Source organism: Mytilus edulis, chromosome 4 (assembly GCF_963676685.1).
Source record: "Mytilus edulis chromosome 4, xbMytEdul2.2, whole genome shotgun sequence".
NCBI lineage: Eukaryota > Metazoa > Mollusca > Bivalvia > Mytilida > Mytilidae > Mytilus > Mytilus edulis.
Window position 1 is genome coordinate 79708528 of NC_092347.1, and position 20366 is coordinate 79728893.

The 20366-nt window shown below is 31.3% G+C and overlaps 2 protein-coding genes and 1 long non-coding RNA gene across 3 annotated transcripts in view; 1 reads left to right on the forward strand and 2 right to left on the reverse strand.

Annotated features, from left to right (window-relative positions):
• The window catches only part of LOC139520659 (dopamine receptor 2-like), a 68727-nt gene extending 59786 nt beyond the window's left edge, over nucleotides 1–8941 (reverse strand). Inside the window, exon 1 of the mRNA XM_071313513.1 lies at nucleotides 8604–8941. The gene's annotated coding sequence lies outside the window, so the exon portion shown is untranslated. The remainder of the gene's footprint in view (nucleotides 1–8603) is intronic.
• A 7003-nt stretch (nucleotides 8942–15944) lies between these two features.
• LOC139521555 (uncharacterized) lies at nucleotides 15945–16415 on the reverse strand. The gene has a single exon (XM_071315031.1). The coding sequence runs from the start codon at nucleotides 16413–16415 to the stop codon at nucleotides 15945–15947; it is 471 nt and encodes a 156-aa protein (XP_071171132.1).
• A 683-nt stretch (nucleotides 16416–17098) lies between these two features.
• Nucleotides 17099–18820, forward strand: LOC139518541 (uncharacterized). Its single transcript, XR_011663400.1, has 2 exons — nucleotides 17099–17409; nucleotides 18645–18820. It is a non-coding gene; the product is annotated as an uncharacterized lncRNA (long non-coding RNA).
• Nucleotides 18821–20366: the final 1546 nt, after the last annotated feature.

Consider the following 20366-nt stretch of genomic DNA (forward strand, 5'->3'; position numbering starts at 1 on the left):
AGGCTTATTTTCATCAGTTTTATTAAGAAAGGGCCGATACTTACTTAAATTTTTTGAACTAGTGTTATTTTGTTTACCTTTAATGTACGATAAACTTATCATTAATGATTTCTTAAAGATACTTTTATAAATTTTTGTGTGGCATATGATCTTTTTCTTTCATTGTTTATTCATAATCAGCAGGTTTAATCATGCGATACTATGCCTTATTTTCAGCTCTGAAACATTAACAACGTATCGTTTGGTAGATCTTGATCATATTCCTTCTTTTAAGTTATAGTTATAAACATTGACATTTAAGTTAACATTTAAGATCAGTTACAATTTCATTATACACGTCCCGCATATTCTTTTCTTATTCAGAATCCAAAATGGTTTTAAATGTTACAATAGTTAAGTCCTGTTATTATCTCTTTTAATTTTATGATTAATTGTATGTGGTTGACACTACAACAAACAGCTGCATTTACCACACTCAATTCAATAATCACAGAATTCATTTAGTAAACTATCAAGTACGTTTCAGTTCTCGTGACATGCTGCTTCTATACAAAACAAAGACATTACAGTAGGTGTGATATTCATAAATGCAGCCCCCTTCAGTACCACCATTTAATGCACTTTAAACAAGATCGATTTGATTATTAAAAGAACGATTTCGACTTGTCATGCGCTCAGCACGTGTTTATGTGAGACCTGGAACATACAATTAAGTCCATTAGACATCAAGAAGAAAAGATGTACATTTGTACTAGAGTCAACAGAGAAAGAAAATGTGTTGAGCTTGTTACATAATGATTGCTTCTGTTTTCAAGTGTCACGTATACTCAAATCTTCAACTGATATCTAATATTATAAACTACACGTATTAATATTTAAATTTTCAAACAGTTTTCTCAGTGTGTTTATTGTTTCAAGACACGTTACATTAGATTACTTTAAAAATTATATAATCAGAATTTCAAGTACTTCTTAAAGCTTTTTGTCATGCTGAATGTTCAAATTGAAGCTTGCAGTTAAGAAACTTGAAATTGAGAAAAGAAACTTGCATTGCCTACAGTTATTGAGACAGAACAGTCTTCTGTCTAATCTAAAACGAATTTCTATGGGAAGATGGATTTGTGTCAGATGCATTAAAATGTTTAATATAGAATTTGATTTCCCATAAATACCATTACAGACATACTAAGTAAACGAATCTGTATTTACAATTAAATTCAGTGGTTTACAAATTGAATTGCCTGCTTTTTAAATGACATACTTGTTGAAGCAAAATATTTATTATTTCATACAACAACCAAGAGGATGTAGATTTTAATATAACGTCTAATTTTTTGTTGTTTTTGGCAGCAACAGTTGCATTACGCATCTACATGCTTAGCTAATTTGGGCGCCTATAACAAAATGTAACCACATAGAAAATGTATGATAGTCACGATAATCGACTTTCAATTCCAACCCTCACAATCCCGTTTTCGCTTCCTCAAGTCTTACATCACCTGACGCAAAATTTTACTAGTTTGTAACTTACAATGAGCGCAATACATGTACGTGCCAACAGTGGAATAGGAAATACTTATCCTTCAAGAACACATAAGCAATCTCAAGTTTATATGTAATGTTTTGTCAATGTCTTTCTGCGACAGTCGCCTCTTGCTGTCTTTATTCCTTTTTGCTCCCTTTGCACAACAAAGAATAATCAGTATATCGATTTACAGTTAAAACTATTGGCAATATGATACTTGTATCGTTTAAACATACTAGCCTGGCTGTAAGTTATACAGCACTGAAATGATTTATTGTTTAACTGAGAAAGGGAACTTGATGAGATTAAGAATTAAATATCAAAAACTTAAAGAGAAAATTGATGCAGCTACTTTTAATTTTTAGAGATTTTAGAGATCTTCGTTAGATTTCAAGTATAATGATACTTCTCTCATAATTAACTTTCAACTACTTTTGACGAATTGAACATTAACAGTTTCTTCATCAGGTCTATATGTTTAACGAACTGTATGAAATATTAACTTTCAAATAATGATTTAAATCAGATACTAGATAGTTCCTGTCCTTCCTTTCTCGAATGTGGTAATGATTCACTGTAACAATACGAAATGCAATATAGAAAACAAATATACATTTTCAATAGCTTTAATGTATAATTTGAAAAAAAAGTTTCTGTAAATTAATTCACTACCTCGGCTTCTGGCATCTGGAGGACTTGCAACTAAATAAAAGCAACAGTAGTATACCACCGAAACTCAAACGGAATTAAGTTCATCCATCACTGTGATGCTATAACAATACAACAGATCCGTTCCACTTAGACATGAAATACAATAGATATCTGTTTTACGGAATTTTGAAATATTTCTCGCAACATTATTCTACATTTTATTTCTATTTTTGCTTATGCATTTATATAATCCTTTCTTGGTCTTGTAATTAGTGATATAAGCTAGTTTATCATGCTGAATCAAAGTGGATGCGAGTAATATCAAGTAGACCACAAAACAATGACAAACATAGCCAAATGACCTTACTCCCATATATAAAGTGAAAATACGGACTTGCAGTCTAGATGATTGAAGAAATAAGGATAGCTCTCCTAATGCATTTTATATAAATGACTACCTTACGAAAGCAATCAGACTCTCATCAGTGTCAAGTGGTCAAGATCTCTTACAATCCTGATAAACTGTGCTATTGAAATCCGGAACACGAAAGAATCATTATAGACTCCATATAAATAATTACTTCAAAGATAAGTTCTTATTATGTTTCAATCGATCGTATTCAATGCTCATTACCGTCTCATGGTATTGACCTATATTTCATGTTTAATTAGTAAAAGGTGATAAAGGACATTTTACCACGATTGGTGAAGAATTACCAATACAGGTCAAAAATGAAGCTAGGTCACGAAAGAGAGAGAGGGGAGAGATATTTAAACTACTGTCACATTTGAAAAGGATTATTGTTCCCCTACTTACAAATTTTATTTGTTTTATGTAAGGTCGCTTATTGATTGGGTTCTAAATTTAATAATAAAGGCTGATTAGACAATTAGTTAAAGGAGGTCAAAGTGCTATCTTTGTTAGTGAATGGCTTTTTTGTACATTGTAACCTTGCAACAGGTTGTTCAACTGAAAGTCATATATTATAAAAGATAAATAGATATTATTTTAGTTAATTTAATGAAGCGTGAACTGCATGTTATTGATTTAGAAAATCTTTTTAAATAATTTGATAGTTGTTCCGGTTTAGTTTTTATAACTAAACTAAAAACCCAGTATAATCTACAACTATAAAATTCAGAAACAAATTTATTGCCTGTACCTCAGGTTTGTGAACTTCACTTTGTGGTACGTAGTCGGTCTTTGCTAAGATGTATCTACACACCAGATCATACCATATGGTGTTTTGTGTATTACATTCGAATATAAGACTGTGGATGAAAAAGCAGGTACCGCACGAACATTGACACTGAAGATTCACAAACCAAAATGTTAACACGAACCAAAAAGCTCTAATACAAAAACATACTAGTAGATTACAAACAAAACATGATACATCAGTTAATCTTTGATAACACAGACTAAAACATTGATATATATGATCAATGAATTCCTGTGAAATCGGTGATACGGCTTGCAGTTAACAATGTAGGTGTAATGTTTCCTTTTGCTACGCGTTAAAAATCTTAAACGGCTCACTGTGACTAAGAAGTAATAGTTTACATAAATTTAAAAGGGAATTTTCCCGTGCTAAGGGTTTGAAATGCCTTGGGAATTAGCATATGTCGAAGGTATATTCTAGTATTAGTGAAACTCACAGAATAAAAACATTTGAATTATTAGCCATGCATAATACGAATTTTGAAAAAAAACCAATATACTGTAGAAACGGTACAGACCTTATAATGATATTCCGTAGGGGTTAGACGTATAATTTAGTTTAGATATGAGAATTCAATCACAAAAAATCTTGCAAAAAACCTTATTAGATTGATGATTGAGCGGTTTGATACTTCATAGCAGGAACGTCTACAAAGGATGGTCTACACTTATTGTTATTCTAAATACTCTCAAATATATACTAGTAATAGAATTTCTATGGTCTTTATCAATTTTTAATATGGTTTCTGTCTTGAGAATTTGAAGATTTTAAAATATAAAACATCAGATTTAATCATTGTTTGCTGGTTAATCTTTCTTTTTATTACGTCTTTTTAAGTACAAAGAAAATCACATACGCAACATCTCTTAACGTAAAAGTAATCTCAGAATGATTCTATTTTCAATGTCAATTTCACTTCTTGTTACAATTCTTTAATAATTTCGAACCTGCTGTTAGAAAGCTCATTTGTGTAGATTCTCAAATTGCGTTCCAGGAAATTAAGTTTGTTCCGAATCGCGGTTAACTTATTGAATTAATCCATTTTTTCAAAAACGCTTTTAATGCATAACAGCGTGACCTAATCGAATCCTTTGACAACATGGTTCCTAGAACTGATTCTGTCAAAGTAGTTTGTATGTTGTTAATGTTCCGTCAGTTGTTAATTTATTTAATTGTACCACCTATTTCTTAGGACTCTAGCTTTTGTCAGTAGAATATAACCAACGTCTCAAGAGGATGCTGCCAATACAGTCTTTACAAGAAATTGGTATATAACGAATTCATTTGAGTGACAATCCTCGTCATGTCATTAGTCGTATTGTTGTATAAAGTCTTGAGGGCGATCACCACATCTTCTATAAAGCCAGGAAAAAACACACGGGAAAACTGTAACAGTCGTTAAAAGAAATAGAAACGAAAACAAAAAAATAGAGAATACAGTCGAAAAATATGTAACAAAAAGCTTAGAATCCTGGAAGATACCAAAAGGGAGAATGAAAACTCATAAGTTAAACTAAAATTAACTGAACAATATAAATCCCATTAATCCTATGGAATATGTGGGACATTCTCAGTTGGGAGTATGTATTTCCATCTGTCAAATAAAAAGAAGACGTTTTTGGCTTTTCTGTTCAGGTCTTGTTTGATTTTGCAATAAAATATCTTTTTTTCCTTGGTTTCAAACGTTTTGGTAAGTGGTTCTTCGAAGGACACCTGTTGTTTGAACTGAACCGGTATCATGCTTGTACATGTATTTAGTTTACCTAACCATAATTAAATTATTGACCTAGGTTATATATTTAACACAAATGGATTTGCAAGAAAAGATAGTGAATTGTATTTGTTTTTTATTTCCTGTTAGGAAGTACAGCTTCATCAATTAAATCTATATGTTACCTGCATCAATTCTAAGATTTAAGAAGATTGCTTGACAAATACAACAAAACGTTATCAGCATGATATCTCATTAAAGTAATTTGTTAACTGCTGAAAAGTTCGCCAGATAATGATTATGCCATTAGCTTTAACTTTATTAAAAGTCAGAATAATTTAAATCTATTTAAAGCTTTCTTATTCTTCGGCTGACTTTATTGATATTCTCAAGCTTGTGTTTCCTATCCGGATTTCCTTGATACCGAACTACGGGATTTAATGGTTGATATGTAACACTTGTCTAAATAATAATATTGCCCAATTTGCTTTATTATGACTATAACCGAATTTTACGTTTTTATTAACTGGTCACAGAAAACACTGTCATGGGAAAGAACATAAAAATAATAAGGCAACTTTCAACCAGAGACAAAATGACGTAGAAGTTAACAACTATAGGAAATAATAGGCCGCGTCAACCTTGAGCAATACCAGTACCGTATTGAAATCTATAACAGACCCTGCTATTACAAAATGTGAAACAATGTAAACGAGAAAACCAACGGCCTGATTTATGTTAAAGTTATAACCGAAAAACAAATATAATACACAGAAACAAGACAACCACTGAATTACAAGCACATGACTTGGGACAGACACATTCAGAATTAGGTGAGTTTTAACATATTTACTAGCGCCAGGCCCCATCCCAACCTGAGGTTTCTATATATATATATTGTGATCACAGTACTTTTTTTCGTCTTGTGATTATGACTGCTGTCATTGTACCTTCATATTTTTTTGTATATTTAAAATATTAAAAAACGTACATAAACGACATAAGGTGATTTACTATTATACTTTGTAGTACAAGTTACATTTTAAATACTAAAATAAACAAATGATCAAACTGCAATCAGAAATAATAGTTAAAGAATGACAGATCACGGTCATCATGGTCAAAATAGAAAAAAATGCATTTACATATCACAATGCGAAACCTTCCAACATACAATCAAACGTAATATTAAATGGCTAGACTGCAATGCATTTCTTCGATTATAACTCCTACCAGTAACATATGCATGGTCAATGAATCTGCTATTAAACAAATATATAAAGACTACCCACAACCGATTTTAAACAGCATAACGAATTAGCTGTTTTTCTCTCTGAATGAATATATTACTAGTGGAGCATTAGCCTTTAACCCTTTCGGAGCACTCAACTAAAAACTAACAATCAGAAACCCAACCGAAAACCGGGGATGAACTCGGTTGATGTGGGAGGGTCAGCTGTGTTTTGCTATTGACACTTACCGTGTTACTTATGAAAGTTCATTAATACGTAATATCAGGTGATACGGTAATATGTAAGTAAGGATTGTTAAATGTATATTGAAAAGAATTGTCAGACTGTTACAATTATTAGTCTGCAAGATAATTGGATTTGCAAATTGAAAAAAAAGTATATGCACTAAATTTTCTGAAGGATAATTATCAGAGAATGCTATAATAATACGAATTATTAGTGTCATATATGATGATAGTTTTATTGAAAGGAACAATTATAAAGGTGTTTTAATTAATCTATATTATGCGAAAGTCGTTTCTTACTAAAGAGAAAACGGACCAGTAGACTGTAGAGAAGCTTAATGTTTCAAACTACGGTTATAATTGTCAACATTACTGAATAAATTATTATCATTACAAAGGAAAGATAAAAAAAAATTTAATTTAAAATCGTAGTTGTGGTACTGAAAGGAAATTCTTAATATGGGTTTCTTTCTTCAAAATCTAGAATCGTTAGAACAGATATAACAATATAAATAAGAATACTCTTTTAAACCACAACAAAGATAGTCTGCATATTCTTATTTCTGTTAGTTATTTTTCTTGGATTTTTTTCATTCCGTAATGGCACTATCGGGGAAAACAGAATGCGATTGTGTCATATGACAAGGAACAGTTAACCATGCATACAATTTAATTTCGAAATATATACAAGATATCGAGGTCAAATGGGATATTGGAGTAAACCATTGCTAAAAGATACTAAGAAGACATTTAAAACTCAATTCAGTCTAAACAAATGAAAAAAGAATAACGTCATGATTACAAAAAAATAAAAATAAAACACAAACAAATATATAAAATACTACATAGAATACTACAGAAATTGCCCACATGACCCCCACCAATAATTTAGGGTGTTATCAAGTGACCCGGAAGGATAAAAAGTTCCCGTCGTATTGCTCATGCAAGTAGGCATCCGGTGATCATTTTTATTCCGTAATGGCACAATCGGGGAAAAGAGAATGCGATTGTGGTAACGACAATTGGAACATAGCAGTGATAATCTGCGACGCTACAACTACGCAATTTCAAATGAAGTAAAATTTAAAGCTATCATCTACCAAAATATATATACAATAGAATCAACTTCTAAGATCTCACTGTTTAACCAATTTCAATTTCGCAATTTCATGAAAGCAAATCTCATTATCAATGTTGATATGCATTTTAAAGGTTTAACAAGCAAAACACAAAATGGGACTAAAAGACAGGATAAGTAAGATTGAAACATTGAAGAATATATAAAGAGACAACCTGTCAAGTTTTATGTTTTCTGAGTAAATATCAATGTATCGAAAATATTTAAAGACAAAAAGCCGACGCCAAATGAATATCAAACAAACAATTTTCTAATGTTTCATGTCCCGAAAATTAAAATGCAATAAAAACATGTCTAAACAAATCAAAACACATGTACATACATGTCGAAATTGACTAAATACAGATAAATGTAGAAATTTACTACCAAGTTTGATACTTGTTATTCAACACATAACCCAAGAAATAAAATACTGAAGACTAAAAACAATACAATTGAAAACTTGATTCCTCCGGAAACCAGATGTACCAATGAAGACAAACAAAAACGGTCAAACGAAACATTTGTCATATAGAATTAGATGCGTACGAAAAAAATTGACCTGATGCAAGTTCATGTATACATGTACATGTATAGGGCTAACACTGATTTTGAAAGATTCAAATACGAAAAAAACAATTTTGGTCTTTTTTGTAGGAATCAATTTTTTAACTCTACGTACAGATTTTTTTCAACCAGTTACAGATTAACAGATTTGTTGGCATTCGTTTGCATAAGGTCGATTTCTAACAGACAACAGACAGAGCCCCTCTGTAGACTACAGATACATACTTTTTAGTAGATTCAATTATTTCTAAATTCGTTTAAAACATTATTTAAGAACAGATAAAAATCCGGTCGAACTTTAAAAGTTTTATCTATAAAAAAAATATTCTTACCTTAAAGTTATATTGTTCTTGCTGCGACACTCCTAAGTTTTCTTTTCACAAGATTTTGATATACTGTATTGATCTGATCATCACGAAGTGTTCTCAGTATTTGATTCAGGAATTCTTTGTGTACAAAACCCCTTAATTAAACTCTTCAGATGTACTGATAATACAAACACAACTAGTATTGTGTTTTCCTTTCGTTGGGTCAAAGTATTTTCGCATCTGTTCAATCAATTAGAATAGTTTTATCAGTATATCAGGCATTTTGCTAATTAGACTTTTATATCAATAAAGTTGGAATCAACTTTAAGAAATGATAATACTTCTAGTACAAATTGTTGTCTGCATGATGCTTTTAAACTAATATTCTAAAAGTGAATAATTTGATTGATAACTACGTGAAAACAGTCTAGCTATTTTTTACAATCTTTAATTGGTCATATATTCATCACGAAAGTACAATTTTTATCTTCTCTTTAAAGGCAGTTTTTTTCTAGGAATACTTTGCTCTACGTCTAAAACAAACAAGTGCTTACAATTGTTCTTCAAGTCGTAAATATGCATCCTCTTTGTTGAATTATGTTCAACGTTTTTCAATTTCATTTTTTCATTGTTGGCAGAAGCAGATAACATAATAATGGTTAACTTTTACTCAGTGAGAGACGTTAATTTTTTGCATCAGTATTTCTAAGATTTATGTATATTTTAAAGTTTAGCAGTATTAAAATTGAAATAGGATGCGCAAAAACGGTAGTATAAGCATCAAACTTGTACCTCTTATGAAGGTTTAACAATTAAGAAACAAATTTATTCTACTTTTTTTTTTACCGAAAACGCCGGAAATGTTATATCATATATAATTGATTTCAACCACGCAATAAGAATTTAATGAGGGGTGGGGTATACATGTACGCCAAGGAGATAGCCATTAATCATTAAAAAATAATCAGTCTGCAATCAGTGATATATGAAGTCCATTACTAGTGCTAAAACGATGAACTTCTGGTACATGTAATATAATTAGTATAGTTTAATATTTTCTAATTTTAATATTTTTTTTAAAATTCAAATGAAAAAAAATATGCATTTTATATTATGTACATTAAAAATATACAGACCGTACTTTGACGCAATGTGGTTAATTTTTACAAGTTGTGACTTGGATTGAAAGTTATCTCATTGGCAGTCATACCACATCTTATATCTACATAACAGTAAAATGTTAATCATTAAATCAAATAGCAATACTGTCATTTAAATACATATTGATATTTACATGTGCAAATGTACATGTGACTTTGAAATAAAGAACAGCAATACAAGAGCTGTTCCTTTGCTCTGTGTCATTTGCTGTGCACATACTGATTTTTGGTCATGTATGTATACCTTATACCTCTTCCGTTTGATATGGATCGAAATCAAAATTAATGATAAAAATGAAACAGTATAGAATAGTAGTAGGTATCATTATTTATTAACAGTGTCAATGAGACAACATATCAAATGTTTCCAAGATAAAATCCAGAGGCACCTACAAATAAATCCAAGGAAATAGTACAATAGCCATCCGATTCATTTATATATCACAATGCGAAACCCTCCTACATACAATCAAACGTTATGTCATATGGCTAGACTGCAATGCGTTTCTTCGATTATAACTCCTACTGTAATATATCCCGGTCAATGTATCCGCAATTTAACAAATATAAAAATACTACCCACAACCGATTTAAAACAGCATTACAAAATAGCTGTTTTTCTCTGAAAATGCATATATGAAGCAAAACCTGTTAACCCTTTCGGAGCACTCAAGTTAATCTCTGATATTTGGTAGTGTTTACTGTTTATAAACCATTAATAATAATGTGTTTTGCCATCATTTCTTTTTGTTACTTTTTTGCTCAGATTTTTTTTTCTGGTTTGAACAATCTCCTTTATTTCGTACGTTTTTTTGTTTGATATCCCAACATATAGTCGGCATTCCAGTGGATATACTTCTGATACTCCATTGGAAGCCTACCTCATGTAAGGCGAGTGTCACACTCTCTCTGAAACATACCTGTTGTATCTTATCACTATAATTGTTCTCGACTTGAATTCGTATGATAAATTGCTAGATTTATACTAAATGATAAACAAATACAGTCACTTAACTGAAACTTTATAAGAGGGCATTAGCTACAAGATATGAAAGAATTAGAATATAGTATGTTTTTTTGTTCAATCCTTAATAAAAGTTAAATAAAAAAATCAAAATTCGATTTTAGCATCCAGTTCGGTTAAACTTTGTCAAAATAAGCAAAGAAACATCGCTGATGAATTATTCAATTGCGAGTGTCTTGCAAGTGAAAAATTCGACCACACTGAAACCGTATTCATGTGACCTTCAATTTAACCCATTTGTTAGAGATTGGTTTCGCATCTATTTGTCGTGTTCATCCATTAAAAGGAAAAGAATGTCCTTATTGAAAGTTAAACAAAGATAGACCATTCCGTTGACTAAAAAACAAAAACGATGATTATATTATATTTGTTTTAACTTCAACTTGAAATCAAACAGAACTAAAAAAAAAAGACTATATTTAAAAAAAATCACATGAAATGCCGATTTATATCATCGAATATATACATTGTGAACTGTTTGATTTAGACTTATTGTATTTTGGATATACGTTTTAGTAAATAAAATATGAGAATTTGAGTCAAAATGGCGGACATCAGTTTGACAGCTAATGCTCCTTGAAAGAAAAAAACTCAAATTATCAATTCCCAAGATGTTCTTTTTTTAACATGTTTTAAACTCTTTTATAGACCCACGTGTTCCCTAGTATCAATTATAACCAGTTCGATCATGCTCCTGACTTTGACACTTACTACTTAATTTGACCTTGGAACATTTAAATTGTGATGACAATATGCTATTTATTTTGTCAACTGTTTGTAAGAATGTCGTTTCAATTAGCATACCGTAATCGTCGTTTTCTGTAAAGGGACAGAGAGTTGTCTCTCGTACTAGAGAAGTTTTCCTGTCTTTACGAGGTTTGTACGTTCATGTTTAGAATTTTTATTCTTTAGATAACCTTTCTTATGCGTGCTGGTTTATTATATTCTTTCAGATTGTATTTTTATGTCTGTATGCAGCCAACCTGGTTATTAGCCCAATTTCATAAAACACATCTAGCCATGTTATTACGTAGTTTTAAACAAATGCATAGTATGATTCGACGAGTCAAATGGTGAATAATATGCCAGGCTAAAAAATGATTATTAAAGAATTCGACTTAGAGAATATATGCCAATTTATTTCGTTAACACTTCGTTTATGTTTGTATTAACAAGAAATTAACATAAACACATTTTGTAAGAAGTATAGCTTAAATATATTTTTTTCAATTTGTATTTCGGTTTCTTAATTTAAATATTAATTAAAAGACGTTATAGGCTTCCAGAAGTTTAGTTTACACATCTTTACACATCCGAATCTTTTGCTGTGAAAGCTGATATTGCAAACAATCTATAACATCAATGGAAAACATTTACACTTTAAGCTGTTAAGACCTAAACCCTATGGATATCAATGTTGTATATCATAAGATTGTGCGAACTGTTCTGCTTTGTTTTTAAACAGTGCTTTAGATAAAAGAAAATGTCAGTAAAAAACAAATGTAACCTTGAAAAAATAGAGATGTCGTAAATTAAGCAAACGATTATTTGAATAATATCATAACTTATTTCCAGTATCATAACATATGAAGACATAATCTTTCAATCAGTTTAATTGAGGTCTGGAGCTGGCATGTCATTAACTGCTAGTAGTTCTGTTGTTGTTTATGTATCATTGTCATTTTGATTATTTTCTTTTGTTTCATATTCTGACATTGGACTCGGACTTCTCTTAAACTGAGTTTATCTGTACGTTTTGTTGTGCGTTTCTTTTTTCTACGTTGGCTAGACATATAGCGGGAGGGTTGAGATCTCAAAGAACATGTTTAACCCCGCCGCAATTGTGCGCCTGTCCGAAGTCAGGAGCCTCTGGCCTTTGTTAGGCTTGTATGATTTCTAATTTCAATTTCTTGTGTATAATTCAGAGTTTAGGATGACGTCCATTATCACTGAACTAGTATACATATTTGTTAAAGGGCTAGCTGAAGGACGCCTCCGGGTACGGGAGTTGCTCGTTACATTGAAGACCCATGGTGGCCTTCGGCTGTTGTCTGCTCTATGGTCGGGTTGTTGTCGCTTTGACACATTCCCCATTTCCATTCTCAATTTTACCTTCTGGTTGATAAGATTTCTATGACTTACATTTCTTATCATAGTTTTCACGATAGATGGTTGCTGCTCACAAAGAGGCTTCTAAACCAAGAGTTCAAAGTGGTGATATTCAAAATCATCCTGTCCCAGGTGTTACGGACACCATCAAGAGTTGGTTAACTGTTATGGAATATCTATTTTACATATCACGGCGACTATTTTCCAATTGTCGTATCTACATCCCATCCACTTTTTCTCGGATGATACCTATTGAATTAGACAATCACCGGGTTTGTACTTATAGGAGCAACACGCAGGGACACGTATGGATTAGTATCAACTTTTTCTATTAAAATATCTTTCCAAACTCATTAACTTTGTATTTGACTGGTATTTTTTTCAAAAGAGAAGGAGAGGATGATTTGTTTAGTATTTAAAAAAACATTCATTTTGTGATTCGCTCGCATCCTCTTGCAGCTGCATTCAATCATTCTTCTTATCAACACACTATACTAGAACGAGTTTGACCGATTTACTTCTTTTCTTTTTTAATAAGCCTTTAGTATCACTAACAACATTTGGCGGAGTATTAACAGAGCCTTGAATTATAATGAAGTGATTATAAAATTGACCTATATAAAATATGCTATTTATTTTCATCGGAGTTTATCGGCTCAGTTTGGTCATATTTTTACAGTTTATACGTCCCTTTTTGGTTTTAAAGCCCTTCAGGAGTGTAGGTACTAATATATCATCGGCCTTCGCATTATTTTAGGCATTTAACGTTATTGGAGAATGCCAATCAAGAAAAGCGCCCCGGTTGCATTGAAATTTACAAAGTATTCTTTCATTTTTGAAACTTTATGACGTTTATCCATTTTGTGTGCAGTTATACTTCCGTGTATTTGAGATAATAAAAAAAAACCAATAAGATTTTAAAAACCCTTCAAAGATTTTGTCCCTTTTCATTTTGATTGAAATAGGAAGGTTAAAAATCGTTCCTTTGCTCTGTGTCTATTTTGTGCACAAAATATTGTTTTTATCATGTATGTATACCCCTATATTTTTTCTCTGTGTATATGATTCGAAATTAAAATTAATGATAAAAATGAAATAATATTAAATAGTTGTAGGTATCATTATGTAACAACAGTGACAATGAGACAACATTGTCAAATGTTTATAAGATAAAATCCAGAGCTACCTACAACTGAATCCCAGGAAATCACAAAGTAGCCATCAGGTTCATTGACATATCACATTGCGAAACCTTCTAACATGCAATCAAACGTAATGTTAGATGGCTAGACTGCAATGTATTTCTTCGATTGTAACTCCTACCAGTGTAATATATGCACGGTCAATGTATCCGCAATTTAACAAATGTAAAAATTCTACCAACAACCGATTTAAAACTGCATTACGAATTAGCTGTTTTTTGCTGTAAATGCATGTATTACTATGAGTTTGACTGTCCCTTTGGTATCTTTCGTCCCTCTTTCACTAGTGGATGAAATGAAATTAACCAATTCGGAGTACTCGAGGTAATCCCCGTTACTTGGAAGTATTCAACTGTTGTTTGTGTGCCATTAATAATAATGTGAATTGCAATCCTTTCTTTTTGTAACTTTTTTTGCTCAGAATTTGATTTCTTGCTTGGACAATCTACTTTGTTTAGTACTTTTTTATGTTTGATATCCCAACATATAGTCGGTATCCCAGTGGATATACTTCTGATACTCCCTTAGAAGCATACCTCATGTAAGGCAAGTGTCACAATTTCTGTAAAACATACCTGTTGTATTTTATCACTATAACTTTATAAGTGGCATTAGTTACGATATATGGAAGAATAAGAATATAGTAGTTTTTTGTTCAATCCTTAATAAAAGGTAATAATAAGATCATTATTCGATTTTAACAGCCAGTTTGGTTTAACTTTGTTAAAATAAGCAAAGAAACATCGTTGATGAATTATTCTATTGCAAGTGTCTTGCAAGTGAAAAATTCAACCTCACTGAATCCGTATTCATGTGACCTTCAATTGAATCTTTTCGTTAGAGATTGGTTTCGTATCTATTAGTCGTGTTCATCCATTAAGATGAAAATGATTTCCTTATTGAAGGTGAAACAAAGATAGACCATTCTGTTGACTGAAAATCAAAATCATTCTTATATATGTTAGAACGATTATTAAATTGTTGTTGTTTTACCTTCAACTTGAAATGAAACAGAACTAAAAATAGTCCAATTGTGCATGATGTCTATATTTATTTATAGCTATGAGCTATGTTTATGTTTATATCGGGTTATGTGACCGTCGGCAGTCGTTGGAGGTCATTGCGATAGGTAATCAAATAGCGTCAATATTTAAACGATACACATGAAATGCTGATTTATATCATCGAATATATACCTTGTGAACTGTTTGTTTTAGACTTATTGTATTTTGGATATACCATTTAGTATGTTATAATTCAATTCATTAACAGTTCATTTTTGTTTGGAAAGGATTAAAAAACATGTTTGGTGTCTAAATTCTAATATTTACAGGAATCTATTTTTTTATAATGTGCTACTCTCATTACGGTACCAGGTAACAGTACAGTTTTCTATAGGTTTAGTATTTGAATGATAATCGTTTCGATTTTTGATCTACAAGTTTACTGTTATAGGTAAATGTCACCTATAGTGTAACTATATGTTTTGGATTGTAAATTGTTCATGCTATAATAAAGAAAGGTACACAATGTACATGTTGATTTTTTATTCATTATTCCATTGGAATATATTTTATTTGGCTTACCTACATAAAACCATTATATATATGCAATGCTAAGGTGTATTTTTTTTCTAGCTGTAGCACATTGCTTCACCCCATTTCTTATTTTTTTAAATTATAATTGCACATTGCAAAAAATTAAATTACCTCAAGATACATGGTAATGTGATTTTCATTCCATGATGTAGGTGCATAGGCTCGAGTGTTTTAAGAATTTGTGCCATCCCTGGTCTTTGTCAATCTCTCATGTATGTTAATTTTTTATTTCCATTTGGGACAGTACCAATTGTAACATCCCCCCATTTCAGCTAGCGATGTTCGTGTGATCCTCGGAGACCAAAGTGTATAGTATTTAGGTACCAAATGGCAGCAAGGAGACTATCTGGGTTTGAAGTTCCAAATGCTCCAGAATAAAACAATTCTTCTTCCTCATCGGACTCAATGGCCTCAGCAGCGTTAGGTAGATTACTAAGTCCAAGTTCTTTCAGGTGTTTTTTCTTGGCCATAAGACAATCCCTTGATTTTTTGAAAGTAAGATCTTTCATAATATCATGGGTGTAACCATTCAAAGATAGATATCGATTAATCATGCCATGAAAGCCACTTAGTGTACCTGGCTGATATTCTTTTTCCTCGTTTTCATTTTTAGTTTGTTTTCTAATACCAATGAAAAATTCTTGCAAATATGTGTCAAGTTCAGTTGGTTCAATTGTATATATTTCTCTCGTTTCTGATTTGATATCATTTAAAAACTGTTTAAATGTATTAACACTGTACATTATTTTCCTCTTTGTATTCTGATTTTCTCTTTCATCAAGCCAGACATAACTAATCGATCAGATCGGTAATCGAACACTAATCGATCATATTTGATCAGTACTCGATTGATGACTTGAAGTCATCGATCAGTAATCGATCAAACCCTGCAGGCACATTTTGTTGAATCAACGTTGAATCTTTGTTGATTTTAGGTTATACATTGATCAACAAATATTCAACATTGATTCAACGTTGACAATGCAACGTTGAAATTAGTACATTGTTTCAACGTTGAATTGACATTGTGTTGAAATACCAACACTGAATCAACGTTGGCTAAACAATACATAAAACCCAGTAGTTGTGGATACCAGAATTGTCAAAAAAGAAGTATTTGACACATCACAATTAATTTCAAATTGAAAACGATATTCGCATTAAATAAAATATTTAGTAGATTTATCACTAATTGTTGTGGTGATTATAGAATAACACATAAAATAATCACAGTGTATATATAAGCATTACTAATTAATCATGAACTTCGCACACCAAATATTAAAATAATAGAAAATTCCAAAATTTCACCCCCACCCCAAAACATAATAAAAGAACCAGCGTGTATACAGGATCATACAGTAAATATAAAATTAAATATTTGTGAATAACTCCTTCCCTTTAAAAGATCCCTCCACCTTTTCCCTGGACTTCTGATGACAAATATCTTGTTTTCATTTCTTTTTTTTCTATTCTTTTTATTAATTCCAAGAGAAAGACGTATACATCAGTACATAAACAATGGTTGACAACTTGAAATATAAACAACGGATAGATCTATTTAAATAACGATTTAAATTTTCGCGGCATTGTAACATTTCTATTTTAAGACTTCAGGTATGCGCATGCGCAGTTGTTTTTGTTGCCAAAGTTTGAATATCCGCCAACGAGACTACAAGTGATTTGTGCAGAGTTTTTATCAATATCTTTCCTCTATTCAGCTTTTACATTTTTATCGTAAGTATTTATATTAATTGTTGTGATTTATGTTATCGTATTTTAGAAATGTGAACATATCATGTTGTTATGAAACTGTACAGTACTGAAAAGTTGAAATTTTACACGTGAAAAAGGGGAATGCTTAAGACAATCTTTGGATTGACCGTAGGATCAGGATCAGGATAGCATGTTACCATTCCCAAGATATCTTGCAACGTCTCATGAATTTTTATCATTGACTATTTGAAATCATATGATTGAATCAAAAGTGAAAAGAAATTTTAATCGCATAAAAAGGGGGGCTTGTTTACAACTTTGGGATGGAAAGGTCAGAAGCTATATATATCATATATGACTCACCAAGTTGAACCTTTAATTTTACTGTCAAAATTGAGGTAGAGTTTGGACAAGGTAATTAAACATAAAGGGTATATGAGGGTGGTAAAAAGTTATTTGCATTTATGGCCTTTTTAGTTCACGTGTTTTAGCGTTTTATTTCACGTAATTGGTTTCGACATGCATTATTTTTGTTTCCTCTTATTTATTTTCTGTGTTTCGTCTGGGTATTCTTTAATTTCTCGTGCTAGTCCAACATTCAAGATAAAAAAAAAGTAAACCAGGACTAAATTCGAAGTCCAGTCGGGAGATTGTTTTAAATTATGTGTTCCCAGGATATTAATTGCGATCAAGTTATCTTTTCCACGATTCGGATGCAACAAGCGGAAGCGAAAAGGTGACTGCAGGGTCTTTGTGTCCATTATCATGACTGTGTGATCTCCAATAACGACTGAGTATTAACTTCTAGTACTTTTTTCCTTAATAATATTCATGATTTAATTTTTCGTGCTTCCTTTATCCAAATTTTTATTTTCAGTGCAGTGTTTTTTTTTTATTTTTATTTCACGTGTTTCCGTGATAAGAACCCCCTTTACCATCCTCGAATATGTCAATTAGTCAGATATCCATGCCGCAGCACAAGTAATACAGAAAAAGACATAAGTGGATAAACCTTCAATTTGTTCAAATTGAAATGTAGTAGTTAGGATTTTCTTGCAGATTATACCTAGTTCCTTCTAGTCTATCTAAAAGGAAATGTAGTTAGAGACTTCAAAGGACAACTGTTATTTACTTGAGTTTTCATCGGTTCTTATGCTTTTTATTTATACTTTAAAGTAATATCATTATGAAGTTAAAACAGTTAAATGTGTTGGACAGAATACAACTTTACAATGTTATAACTTTTGATTTTGTAGATGTCATCATGAAGACCTAGATGGAATCACAGAACAGCAATTCAAGTGTCTGAAAAAACAATAAACTTTCTAAAACGGGCTCCAAAAAGACAAGGTGTGAGAAAAAAGAAGTTGAAGTTTCACTATTAATAAATAAAAAGTTTCAGTATTAATAAATAAATTTATTTTAATTTTATCGTATTGAATATTTCTCTATAATCAGTGGTTGGACATTAGAATACATAGGATAGGAAGTGTCCGAACAGCAAACTTTGTTTTATATTTTGACCACTCAGATATTTCAAATAGACATTGAGCAAAATTTGTGTATTAAGGGTTGTGCGCTTTCGAAATCAATAATTCTCTTGGAAGATAATTTGTGTTGTTGTAAGCATGTTGTTAAATGTTAAAAAAATCTTGGTGGTTAAATTATGGTTCGTAGGATATCCCTCAACCCCCATATTTGTTATTCAGTTGATTGGTTGTTATCATCATCATTGTCAAGCCATGCTCTCATCACACGAATGTGGTCACTCAGTTTTATTGTTGAAAATTACTGATATTTTACAAGTAATTGGCAGTCAATGGCATCTACATTGTATTAAAAGTTTTGTGTACCCAAACACTTTTTATTGTTGTACCTATTGTTAACAAGACAACCATCAACCAAAGAGCATTATTTATATATCTTTGCGTTACCATACAGTCTTCAACAATGAACTAAAGAACACACCATGTCAAATATAACCAGACAATGACTTTATTTAAAGATAATCAATTTTTTTTTGAGATTATTTTTCAAACTTGGGTCTAATGGAGCAGTTATTGGATCAGGTTTCCTGAGGCAGAATGTTGCTATGGCGTTTTGCATATTGAGCGCCTAGAGAAGACAATAGCTTGAACATTGCTACAGTATAAAATTATGGACTGCAAGACAAAGACAATACAGGATGAATGAAACATATTAGTTTAGGTGGAAACACAGTTGAACACAATCACTAACCAATTTTGATTCCGTGTTGAATACTAGTATTGTATTCACCCTGAATTCAATCTGAATTCAAATTAAGCTATTGGTTGAAACAATGTTGAAGCAACTATTATTCTATATAGATTCAATGTTGAACATCAACGTTGATTCAACATAGGATTTCAACGTTGATACAAATTTGCAAAATCTAATAATAATTCAACATTGATTCAACATAGAAAATAAACATTGATTCAATGTTAAATCAACGTTGTGTGCCTGCTGGGAACTCTCTCAGGAGTTTGATCGATTAGTGATTGATTAGATTACTGATCGATTTAAGACCGATTACTGATGGATTAGTGATTGATTAATGAAAGACATCATCCATTGCCAAAATTTTCTGGAATTCTAGAATTTAAAATCATTTCACTGCTAAGAAGATACTGGAATTGTTTTTTCATGATGTTGTCAATATGTCTGGAAATTTGAATGTAAAGATTAGAACCAATACCCATGCCAGACATCAGTGTTTATTTTTAAGTCTTGAATTTATGTTTCTGTCTAAATATGCCAAAAAATCCAGGATTTACTCAGCAATACATTTTTACACAATATGCAGTCGTAACAAAGAGAAGCGTATCTAAAAGCTTAGCCCTAACATATTCCTGATTAAAAACTACATTTTTGTAGGTTTACCCATGTATATTGGTACAATAACTGTGACGTCTTGAAAGGCTATTGTAATTTTTTCTTTTACAAACTTTCATTGA